The sequence below is a fragment of the Panthera onca genome, chromosome A2, assembly GCF_046562875.1.
Source record: "Panthera onca isolate mPanOnc1 chromosome A2, mPanOnc1 haplotype 2, whole genome shotgun sequence".
Lineage (NCBI taxonomy): Eukaryota > Metazoa > Chordata > Mammalia > Carnivora > Felidae > Panthera > Panthera onca.
This window is the reverse complement of record NC_138340.1, coordinates 534,445-546,086: the sequence shown is the minus strand read 5'-3', so window position 1 is coordinate 546,086 and position 11,642 is coordinate 534,445. Positions and strand designations below refer to the sequence as shown.

The window sequence follows — 11,642 nt, the reverse complement described above, 5'->3', positions numbered from 1 at the left end:
CCTGCCCGACGCCGTCCCCGCACCTGATTGGTTGCCTGGGCTGTCGCTCGCTGCAGGGCTGGGGTCCAAAAGGCTACCAACTAATTCCTGAGGGGGAGGAGCCTCGGCTTGACTCGTCACGACTCCACTTTGAACCCCTTTGGGGGCTGCCAGGTCCTGGCCCCCAGCCTCATCCCGCGTCCTGGGAAAGATCCCCGCCCCCCAGCCCAGCTCTAACCCAATGATAACAGCAAAGTGTTCACCGTGCTGAACATATTACACACCAGGCTCCCAGAGACAGGCAGAGCCACCCCGCGGGAGCAGGGCCCCAGCTCCACCCACCCCTCGTGTATCATTTATCGTTAAGAACCACAAGACGCAGAGAAAGAGTTAGGCGGAGAGGCAGCGCTGCGGCTCCTGGAACCAGCAATTCCTGATCCCCGCTTTGGTTACACCTGTCCAGCTCTGGCCTACTTCATTATTGTGCTGCCGGGGGGCAGGGCGTTGCCACAGGCCCCGGTCGAGGCTGGAACTAGGAACCGGGACCCCCGACCCCCCACTGGAGGACTCTACATCGGGTGGGAGCTGGGGTGGGGGAAGCCTCCGTTTTTCCAGTGGGGCAGAGGGCTTGTCGGAGTTCTAACGCGGAGAGGGGCTGCAGGTGTCTGTCGGCAAACACCCGTCAGGTGAGTCCAATGCCCTGCAGAATTAGTGCCCGGTTCTGCCGCCCCTCGCCGCTCACACCCACCGGGGGCGGGGAGGTGGGGAGGTGTGGACTCCGCCCCCACCCCCTAATTCCCAGGGAACCTGCCTTCCTCCCACCCATCCGCACCCCGGGACCCTCTCACCTTTCCAGCCCTCATCTCTGGCCGCCTTCCCTGCGCCCGACAAGAGCCCGGGGTCGCGGCCCCTTTAAGAGGCGTCTCCCGCAGCGAGCCCTAAACCCCAGCAGTTCACCTCCTGGGCCTGGGAAGCCCGGGGCCGCGCCCGGCCCCGCCCCCGCCCCCTACTATTGGCTGCCATCCCTGCCACTCACAGGCCGGGCCCGCCCGATCCACGCGCGCCGTGGAAGGAGGCCGCGCAGAGCCGGGTTTCTTAAAGGGGCCGCTCTCCTCTTGCTGCGTCACCTTGGGGCGCTGGGTCGCCGGCTCACCCCGCGCTGGCCGACCCCCCGACAGGCCGGCCGGGCTGTCTCCCCACACTGCGTACCCGCCGGCAGTGCAGCAGCTCCCCGTCTTACGAGGTCCCTTTCTCCCCACTCTATTCTGGGGGACCCCGGCCTAGCCAGACTCCCTTCGTGACCCTGGGACTCCACTTGTCCATCCACAAGGTGGGGGTTCCATTGGTCATCATTTGTCAATCCCACAAACATTCCTTTGGTCCCTACAGTGGGCCCGGCCATGGTGGAAGGGGGGGCCCAGCATTCCAAGATTAGAGTCCTGGGTCATAACGGTCACTGCATTTTGAGAAATACCTCCGAATCCCTTTCTAGAAGACTGGGTAGATTTCCCAAGACCATGGTGAAGACGAAGCACGTGTACGGACCCACAGCTCTGAAGGCACCGACCAGGGAGCAAGCAGATATACTGGGAGGATCCCTGAGAAAAGGGAGGTGGGCTTGGCGTTGGGGCTTTGAGGATGTGTAGGAGTTTGCCGCTTCCGGAACTGCGGGCCTAGTGAACAGCCCGAGCAACCCCTGGGGGCTGCAGGTGGAGCTGTCTGTGGGCTGGGACATGGGGTTGCGGGGCTCACCTTTCTAGCCAGCAGGCAGGCCCGCCTCTTTCCGCCACGCAGGTCCTGACCCGCAAAGCACTTTTTCAACCCACACTCACCAGTGCCCTGGGCCTCCGCTCTTAGCTCCGCTGCGCAGCCCTGAGGACCTCCTTAGGTGCTGGTCCAGTGCCCACCCCCAGGGCCCCCCGCGACACCCCCACCCCCAGGTTGCCGCAGACTCCCAACTCTCCCAGTAGTTTCTTCCTAAAAAGAGGTTTTTATTGCCTTTGGTCCACAGTTGACATTTCACATTATCTCTTGGTCCCAGGGCTCCTGGGTGGGGGCCAGTCCCCAGGGAGGACCTCCGGGTGGGGATCCCTGTGCAGTACTTGGCAGAGGAATGGGGACAAGTAGGGGAAGGGTGGGGGGCGGGCCTGGCTTTGTGCCAACCAGGCAGAACTCTGTTGTCCTGCCTGGGCCTCAGTTTCTCCGCTAGGTCCTGGGGAGGGGGGGTGGGCTACGGGTGACTGAGACTGCTAGGTCCTCACAAGACCTAAAATACTTGGGGACTGTGGCCCTGCCCTCTCCCAGGGGACCTGCTTCCTTCTCGGCGGCATCCCCTTCCACCATCTCCAAACCCCGCCCCCCACTCCCCTGCAAAAAATATTATTTTTCTTTCATTAAAACTGCCCGAAGCTTCCGTGGGCACAGAAACCACAAACTGATCGGCAGAGAAAAGGGAAGAGAGGGAAAGGCGACCGGAAACCATTCGGGGCAGGGCCCCTCCCTGCCCAGGTTTCTTCCCCCCCCCCCCCCCCCCCCCCGACACCTCCACCCCCCAGGCCAGCCCAAAGCCTGCTGGGAAACTCGCTGGCGGGAGGTGCTCTGGCGGACACCCCGCCCACCGATCTACCTCCACCCCTTCCCCACAGACAAGCAGAAACACAAGACGAAAACAGAAAAACGCGAGAAGCAGACAGGGTGAGGTGGGGAGGCGCCCCGCTCCGGCGGCTCAGTGGCCCGCCTCCTCCTGGCGGTAGGGGGCGTATTCCGGGGCCTCCGCTGGGCCGTCGCCTGCAGCCACCGCACCCCCATCGGCCGCCGGGCCCTGCGGGCAGTACTTGGCGTCATAGATCTGCCGGCCCAGGCCGAACACCTGGCCGCTCTGGTTGGCGCCCTGAGTGTAGCCCATCTGCAGGGACAGGGACGAGTTGTCACACTTGTCGGTCCCCAGCTTGGTGTCGTAGATGTGCCGCCGGGTCCCGGGGGCCGTCATGCCCACCTGCACAGGAGGAGAGACAGCGTGAGGGCGGCGGAGGAGGGCCAACGGAGGCCACACCCACCCCTGCCCCCCCGCACCAACTCCGTCTGGGTCTGAACGTCTGGGTATGAACGTAGCGCAGGCTCCCGTGGGTCCCCCCCCCCCAGCCCTGCCTGGACGCCCTCTCTCGCCCTCTGTGCCGACTGTATGGGCCCGGCTCTCCCTGCCAGCCAGGGAGCTCCCCAGGTGAGGGCCGAGGCGTCCCAAGAACCCAAGACTTCCAAGACCATCGTACTGGCACATGCCAGGTGGCAGGAAAGTGAGAATCAGCAGATCCGAAGATACCAGGGTTGCACGGAGCCCCTGGGCAATCCTGGGGAGGGAGGGGCGGGTGAGGCACAGGGCCGGCTAGTAACTTCCCCGGGACACACAGCAAGCTGGCAGAGAGGTCGGAGGGAACTCCAGAGCGGGACTCTCAGTGACAGGCACGCGTGGGGACAAGGATAAGAGCACGCAGGGAGGTGGGGCCCGGGGGGCCCGGGGAGCCCCACCTGGCTGGCACACTTGTTTGTGCCCATCTGGAGGCTGATGGTTGAGTGGTCCATGGGTGGCAGGATGTGGTTCTTCGGGTCATACAGATGCCTTCTCGTCCCATAAGCTGTCATGCCCGACTGGCTGGCACACTTGTTTGTGCCCATCTGCAGGGAGGCGGGCAGGAGAGGTCAGGTGCCCCCGCCAGGCCTCTAGACCCCGCCCTGAACTTGAGGGGACACGGGGCTCATCGGGCCCCGGTCACATTAGAAGCCCCCACCCCACCGGGGCGGGCCAGGGTCGGAGGCACCGGGAGCCCACCTGGAGCCCGATGACGCACTGGCCCGCCTTCATGGTGGCATCATCAAAGTTGCGCTCCTGTTTCTCTGAGTATTTGACACCAATGTCCACGCCGCTCTGCAGCCCCTTCGTCTTGGCCTGGAGGGGAGGGGTGTTGGGAGCATCAAAGCGGTGGGGGGCAGCGGAGCCCCTTGCACCGGGCCCAGACTGTGCAACTCTGGGGGAGGCACGGGGACGGGCTCCCACCCGCCCCCACCCAGCGCCTCAGCCACCAGCGGTCTGACAGCTCAGGACAAGGACTCGGGGGGGCGGGGGGCATCCTCACTGCCCACCCCTCCTACCCGACCCGCCAGCAGCTCGCCGGGCAGGGACACCTGCCCCTCGCTCCTCCCTGGTCACTAGACCCCACACACTGGCCGGATCCTCCTGTGCTCAGGGTGTTTCCCACAACATGTGACGTATTTCTAATCTATCCAGGGTGACTCGGGGATGAACTCTGGCTGACAATGGCGTGTCCACGGAGCTTCACGGATTGTGACAAATGTCCCCTGAGGGACACAGTGCCACCCCATGGGGCGGCCGTGCACGCGGGGCCAGGAGGCACGCGGCAAATCTCGGCACCTTCCTCTCAACTTTGCTGCGAACCTAAAACTGCTCTCAAATATAAAGCTTGGTTTTTTATTTTTTAAGTAAAAGATCTGTTCCTCGTCTCCTCCCTTGAGACCGTGAGTCCGCGACTGGGCGGACCGTGCCTGCCTTGTCCAGCATGCAGTCCGAGGTGGCTGGTGCCGTCTCTGGGCCTCACCTTCCCGGCCAGGGCCAGAAGGGACACCTGCACCTGGGTCATGTTCCCGCTCTCGAACAGGTCGTTGGCCTCGAACAGGTCCACGGGGTTCATGCCGTAGCTGACCATGGCCTTGATGAAGTTCGAGAGGTTTTCCAGCTGGGAGAAGGCGGGAGAAGGAGCGTGAGGCCACCCGGCCCGCCCACCCGCCCGCCACACGTGGTGGGTCAGCTGCCCCTTCCTGCCGCCTGCGGGCGCCTCACCTGGTGCCAGTTCTGCATGGAGCGGTTGATCTTGGGCACAGAGCCCGGCTGAAGCTTATTCATGAGTCTGGGGAGGGGGGACAGGACCCTCCGTTAGCGCAGGGGAGCCTCAGAGACCCGAGAAACGAACTGTACTCTTGCCACACTCATGCCTTCCCAAGCAACCTCACTCCAGGCCTCAGTTTCCCCGCCTGGGATGTAATCTTCACCCGCAAGGGAGCAGAGGGCCCGAGTGTGGCAACCACTGTCGTGGGGGGCGAGTCTGCGGACTTGCACGCCCAGGGATGTCTGAAGCCACCCGAGCAGGACTCAGGGAGGAAGGGCCCAGGAACGCGGAGGCTCCCACCCGAGGGCGGGTGTGAGGTGAGAACGTTGGCTGCCAGAGAGCCGCCCCCAAGCGGCCACGCGAGAAGGCGAAAGACAAGCAGGACCCGAGACCCGAGACCCGCCGCGGGGAAAGCCAGCCCTGGGGCCATGGGACCGTGTGACCTCGAAGCGCACACCGTCAGGGCCACCGGCACCTGCCCACCGCACTCACGTGCACAAGACAACGCCGTCCTTGAGACCCTTCTGGAAGTCGGGCCCAATCGAGAGGCCGGTGAGTCCCTCGATCCAGCTACGGAGCTCGGCCTCCTTCTGGGGGTCATATTTGGACAGGAGCTGGGTGGGCAGAGGACACGGGGTGCGGTCAGCTGGGGAGCTCCGGGAGGGCGGGGCCGCTCCCCCTTCGCAGGCTCAGACACGCCCCCACCTCTGGCGACAAACACCTGCTCTCGGCTCCTTCCGGTCCCGAAACACCTGCTCTGGGCTCCTTCCGGTCCCGCCCCCACGCCCTGGCGGCGCCCTGCTCTCCCCGCACTGGAGAACCCCGCTCTTGTCTGTTGTCTGTCTATTTATTGTTTTAATGGTTATTTTTGAGAGGGAGAGAGAGACACACACACACACACACACACACACACACACACACACACACAGAATCCGAAGCAGCTCCAGGCTCCGAGCTGTCAGCACAGAGCCCAACGCGGGGCTCGAACCCACAGACCATGAGATCATCACCTGAGCCGAAGTCCGACGCTTACCTGACTGAGCCACCCAGGCGCCCCTATTTTATTTATTAAAAAAAACCTTTTTTGCAAGTAATCTCTACACCCAACGTGGGGCTGGAACTCACGACCCCAAGGTCAAGAGTCACATGCTCTGACTGAGCCGGCCAGACGCCCCTCTGTTGCGGTTTTTAAATTGTGGTGAGAGAACAATAACATAACATTTATCATTTTAACCATGTTTAAGTGAACAGCTCAGGGACGCCTGGGTGGCTCGGTTGAGCATCCGACTCTTGATTTCAGCTCAGGTCATGATCCCGGGGTCGTGAGATCAAGCCCTGAATTAGCCTCTGCGCTGAGTGTGGAGCCTGCTTAACATCGTCTCTCTTTCTCCCTGGCTCGTGAGCATGCTCTCGAAAAAAAACAGTAAACCATCAGTAGTTTTTAACATACAATATTGTGCAACGACCGCCATAGTCTAATTCCAGAACATTCCATGTCTCCAAAAGAAACCCTGTCCCCAATAGCAGTCACCCCCCACCCCCTGGCCCCCACGAGCCCCTTCCTGCCCCTGGACGAGCCTGTTCTGGACATTTCACACACGTGGACTCACAGCCCGTGTGGCCTCTCGTGTCGGGTTCCCTCCCTGAGCGTCGTGTGTTCAGGGCCCGTCCGCAGGGCGGTGGGTGTGGGCGCCTCACTCCTGTTTACGGCTGAGTAACGTTTCAGTGTGTGGATGGACCCGTTGTATTTACCCATTCATCCATGGATGGACATTTGGGTTGCTTCCACCTTTGACTACAGTGAAGGACACTGCCATGAATATTCACATACGATCCTTTTGGATGTGTCTCTAGGAGTGAAATTGCTGGGTCACATGGTAACCCTATGTTAAACTTACTGAGGAACCACTAAAACTTTCTCTGCTCCTTACACTGACCATACCACTTACTGCCTCAGGACCCTTGCACAAGCTGTCACTTTTGGCTCAGATGTTTGCATGGCTGGGTCCCTCCCTTCAATCTAGTCACCGATCCAGCTTAAAGGTTACCTCCTTGGAGAGGGTTTCCCTGAGTACCCTGGCTAGGAAAGCCCTCCTCATGCCCTTCTTTCCCCCACTCTGCCTTATTTTCCTTCTAGCTTTTACCTTTATACGATATACCTCCTTGCTTATGATCTACCCCTCAAACTCTGCTGCCCAGCTCAGTGCTGTCTCCACAGTCCCTGGGTAAATGGACAAAAATGTTCACGGTCTCCCATCAGTGCACACCCATTACCCACCAGCTCGCTCTCTCTCTCTCTCTCTCTCTCTCTCTCTCTCTCTCTCACACACACACACACACACACCATGTTTCCCTCGGGGCACCCAAGGCCAAGAAAGCCAGGATAGCTGGGGCCCAGAGAAGCCACAGCAAGTCAGGGGGACCCAAGCCAGTGTGTGGGCAGACACGGACAGCCCCAGGGCGGCTGCTGAGATGCCCGCACACATTTGCCCACACAGATCCCTGCCCTGGACGCTCTCCCTTCCTGTCCTTCCACCCCTACCAGGGGACCAGGACCCCAGAGCCACCCTCTGCAGACCCAACTTCTACTCTCACCTCTGCTCCCAACTCCCTTATGAGCATGGACACAGTTCTCACCCTGTGCCTCAGTTTCCCCAGCTGTGCAGAATTGTTTGCGTCAGGGCCTCCTGAACTGGGCCCCACTTCTTGGCTCCTGCATAGAAACCTCACGACATGGGATCAGGGCTGAGCTGACCAGAGCACAGCAGAGACAAAGGCGGGGAGGCTGGCCCGCTAACCCGATCCTCCTGGCCCACCCCCCATCTCCTGGCTCCCACAGCCCCGCGGCCCTGCCCTGAGAAGGAGAAGCTGAGCCTGAGACAGGCCAGCTGGTCTGGACACCGCGCGTGCCTGCGGGGCTGGCCCCTGATGGCTCCTGGGGGCCGCGGTCCTGGGCAGAGGCGCCCGGCCAGCCCCACCCGCGGCCGCCGCCTCCCCCCTCCCCCCACTGGACAGCGGCCTTCAGCACATTCCTCCTCACCGCAAACTGCCAGGAATGCAGCCGCTGCCTCCCTGCTAAATCGGGACCAGCTGTTCCCAGAGGTCTAGACCCCCCCCCCCAGCCGGCCGGAAATTGAGTGACTGCTCAGAGGGACGCTGGACATCAGCCTGCCTTCATGCCATCCAGCCAGGGGTAAACTGAGGCACGGGGGGCCAGGCAGAGGTGTCCAGAGGTCTTAACCTCCTCTTAAGTAGCTGGTAAAGTGGACGCGGCGTGGATCGGAAGCCCCAGGAAGCTGGTTTCCCATTCTGGTGCGGCCCCAGCGACCCTGGCAAGCTAGTCACTGCCCTGCCCATTCTCCAGACCTGCAAGCTGAGGGCTGGTCACCGGGCGCCTTCTGACCTCATCCCAGACACTGCAGGTCTCGACCTGCCCCTTCCGTCTGCGGAAACTGCCTGCGCACGGGCCGGGTGCCACGCCCTCACCCACTTCCTGCCGCCCCGGGAGACGCAGGGGGGTGGCCATCAGGCGGCGGGTGCAGCAGGTCTGGGTTCCAGCCCTGACTCTGCCGCTCGCAGCCGTGTGTGGTTCTGGGCAGCTCGTGTGACATCTCTTGGGAGCCCCACACACAGACCCGGCTCTTAACCTCCCTTGGGGCTGAGTGGGCCACTCGCCAGCACCAGCACGGGCGGTGTAACCGGTCACCCCATCCAGCGATTGCTGGAGTGGAGAACGCAGTTTCAGGAAGGCTCGGGAGCCTTAGTCTGCTCACTGCGCCTTAGTTCCCCAAGGCTCAGCCTCCCTCTGTCCGAGGGGCTGAGGCCAGCTCCTCGGAGCTCAGGAGGCCCACGCGGTCCCCCTCCTGTCCGAGATCCCCGGGCTGCCAGTGGGACAGGTGCCGGTCCCTGGCTGGCAAGGCTATGCCTTCCACATGCCCAGGCAGGCTCCCGGGGGCTGCTGGCTGTGGGGCCACATTCCCAGGTGCCCGGTGGGAGGGACAAGCTCCCCTCCTGCTGGAAGGACCCAGAGTGACTGGCCCGGGCCAGGGCCATCTCCCTGGGTCAGGGATCACCCGCTGCTCTCCGTTCCGTAGGCTGGACCCCGCTGTGTGACCCTCCAGAAGTGTCTGCTGCTCTCTGAGCCAGCCAACAAGTGCTTTCTCAAACAGTGTCTCCCCCAGGCCCCATCCCGGGTCTCGGGACCCCCAGCATCCTGAACACGCCTTTGCCACCACCTTAACTTTGCCAGATGGGGACAAAGGGAAGTCAGCAAGAAGCAGCTGAGCAGGGGCACCCCCCCCCCCCCACCAGGTCCAACTTCCCCCTTGGTCCTGCCCCCCCCACCCCAGGTGTTAGAGGTGGGGAAATTCCTGAGGGGGGGCCACACCCTTGGAAAACAACGGGGGACTGGCCCCGCTCCCTTCCCCTTCCCCGCCTGAAGCCCGCGTGGCCGGGGAATGAGGAGGGGGCTGCTGGGGTCCCCTCGGGGCATTCTCGGGCCTGGAAACGCGGGAAGGGCCGTGGGGCTGAGAGTGAGGGAGGGGTTCAGGTGGGGGAGCGCTAGGGGAAGGGGTTAGACCCAAGCACTCCTAGATGCGGGGGGATGCCAGACCGCTCCCCCACATTGGGGCCGGGAGGGGGGGCTCGGGAGGGTGCCCCCGGGGACCCCGGGCGGTAGGGGGTCGGAGGGCCACCCTCCTCCCGGGTCTGGGCGCTCGCTGCCCGCCCCACGTTGGGGAGCCCGGCGGGCGCGGAGGGCGCGCCCTCACTCACCCGGTTTTTGACCTCGGCCGAGAGCCCGTACGAGGGCCCCTTGTTGAACTGCGTGGAGCTCATGGCTGGCGGCGGGACGGGCCGGGCCGGGACGGGACGGGACGAGCCCGCGGGGCGGCGGGGGACGCGCGGGGCCCGGCGCCACGCCCCCGCCGCTGATTGGCCCCCGCGCACTTGTCCTTATAAGGCCGGGCCGCGTCGGATTCCTGCGGCCCGACTTCCTGAGCCCCTCGCCGCCCCGACCCCCGCCCCGCCCCCGCCCCGGCGGGGCGCCCCGTCCCCAGGGCTGGAGGGGCCCCCTCGTCCCGTCCGAGCCGCCGGGAAGCGGACGCGGGGAGGGGCAGGGGCTCCGGGCGGCCCAGACGAGGCCCCCCTGCCCTCTCCCTGCTGGAAGACCCCAGGCGACGCCGGCAGCCTCCCTGCGTCTAAGTTTGCCCCTCTGCGCAGGACGCGAAGGGGGGCACTGTTGGGTGGGACTCTGGCACCTTGGAGCACGGACGAGGACCCCTCTCTGTCACACTGAGGCGCCTCCCGGTCCACCCGGGTCCTGGGACTCCCACAGCTGGGTGGTGGACAAGGGAACTAGGGCAGGCTCCTCCAAGGAGGGGCCGCTGCAGCTGGGGCTTTGATGGATGAGTAGGAGTTTGCCAGCCCAAAAGGGATAGCGTTCCCGGCAGAACCAAAGGTGCCAAGCCCTGCAGAGACCGTCAGTGCTTGAAAGCACGTGGGGATCAACCCGATGGGCCGGGGAAGGCGAGCAATGACAAGGGGCCTCGAATGTCCCACCGAGGGATGACAGGGAGTGGGGAGACAGTGGGACAGAGACGAGAGGTCGGCATGTCCTGGGGTAGGGCTGAGGCTGCCAAGTTTTCCAGGCCGGGCACGCACGTGGTTCTCGACAGGCGGTGTGTGCTTGTACCGATAGATCAATAAATTCACAAATAGGTGACGGAATGAATGAATTCACTTACTCAGCAGCTCACTCTCCCTCATTCATCCACTCCTCAAATGCTCCCCAGCCTGGCTTCTGGGCCAGTCCCTTGCTAGGAGATGCTGGCTCACAGGAGACCTTAGCTCTGGTCCAGCCCGTCCCTAGAACGACTGAGCCAGGCCCAGACCCCACCCCTGCCCCTGTGGGCAGGCCCAGACCCCACCCCTGCCCCTGTGGGCAGGTACAGACCCCACCCCTGCCCCTGTGAGCAGGTACAGGACAGAAAGACAAGCCTGAAAGAGGGATGAAAGAAACTGGAGGGAAGCGAAGGCACCAGGAGAGGTGTCAAGGAAAGCTGCATGTAAAAGGGGACATGGGAGACGGGGTTTAAAAGCATGAGTAGGAGTTTGGCACACGTGACAAGCAGCTGGTTGGGCTCTGCGAGGGCTCAGAGGTGACTCACCCCTACCCCTTCCCTGAGGAGCGCACCTCCCTGGCCCCCACTTCCTGGATATCTGTCAACCCTTCCGATTCCTTCCATCCGAAGGTCCTTTCTTCAGGGTTCAAGTCCTAGCCGGTGGTCTCGGGTGAGTCCCTTCCCTTTTGGGTCTCAGCTTCCCCATCGGTGAAAGGGGGGACCAGTGCATGGCGGGGAGCCAACAACGGGAAGGTGCAGCTCTGAGTGTGGGAGTAATGTGGATTGTTGGTATCGAGGTGGGGTGCTCTGAGGGCGGCAGGGCCCTGGGGGGGCAGCCACGTGGCCCCCCTGCGGGTCCTGCTGGGGCACGGGAATCCGTGGGACCCAGGGCCCTGTGCGGCTGGCGGCGGGAAGGCGGCTCAAGCCGCTCCCCTGGGCCCCTGCCCCGGGCTGCGGTGGTCAGCGGCTGCCAGCAACGTGCCCAGCCCCCCGGTGCTTGTCCAGGAGCCGCCAGTGACTCTGGGGACCCCACCCTGCCCTGGGAGGCTGAGACGGACAAGGTGGACCGGACGCTTGCCTGTGTGTGCAGCCCTAACGTCCACGCCGTGCCCGCTCGGGCAAGTTCTCGGGGCGAGTGAGCGCT

General features: G+C 63.5%; 1 protein-coding gene across 1 annotated transcript; it reads right to left on the bottom strand.

Annotated features, from left to right (window-relative positions):
- Positions 1 to 1,949: 1,949 nt before the first annotated feature.
- CNN2 (calponin 2) lies at positions 1,950 to 9,783 on the bottom strand. The gene is made up of 7 exons (XM_060629699.3): positions 9,651 to 9,783; positions 5,370 to 5,491; positions 4,832 to 4,898; positions 4,590 to 4,727; positions 3,806 to 3,922; positions 3,505 to 3,651; positions 1,950 to 2,974 (listed from the first exon to the last, which is right to left on the bottom strand). The coding sequence occupies exons 1-7, from the start codon at positions 9,711 to 9,713 to the stop codon at positions 2,705 to 2,707; spliced, it is 924 nt and encodes a 307-aa protein (XP_060485682.1). The 5' UTR covers positions 9,714 to 9,783; the 3' UTR covers positions 1,950 to 2,704.
- Between the last annotated feature and the right edge of the window lie 1,859 nt (positions 9,784 to 11,642).

What these genes read in the sequence shown, in the direction of transcription:
- CNN2 (XM_060629699.3), bottom strand. Translation starts at nt 9,713, where the DNA reads ATGAGCTCCACGCAGTTCAACAAGGGGCCCTCGTACGGGCTCTCGGCC. An exon ending in GACGGCGTTGTCTTGTGCAC is followed by an intron (nt 4,899 to 5,369) that starts GTGAGTGCGGTG and finishes CCCCCTCCCCAG; the next exon opens with ACTCATGAATAAGCTTCAGC. An exon ending in CCATGCAGAACTGGCACCAG is followed by an intron (nt 4,728 to 4,831) that starts GTGAGGCGCCCG and finishes GCCTTCTCCCAG; the next exon opens with CTGGAAAACCTCTCGAACTT.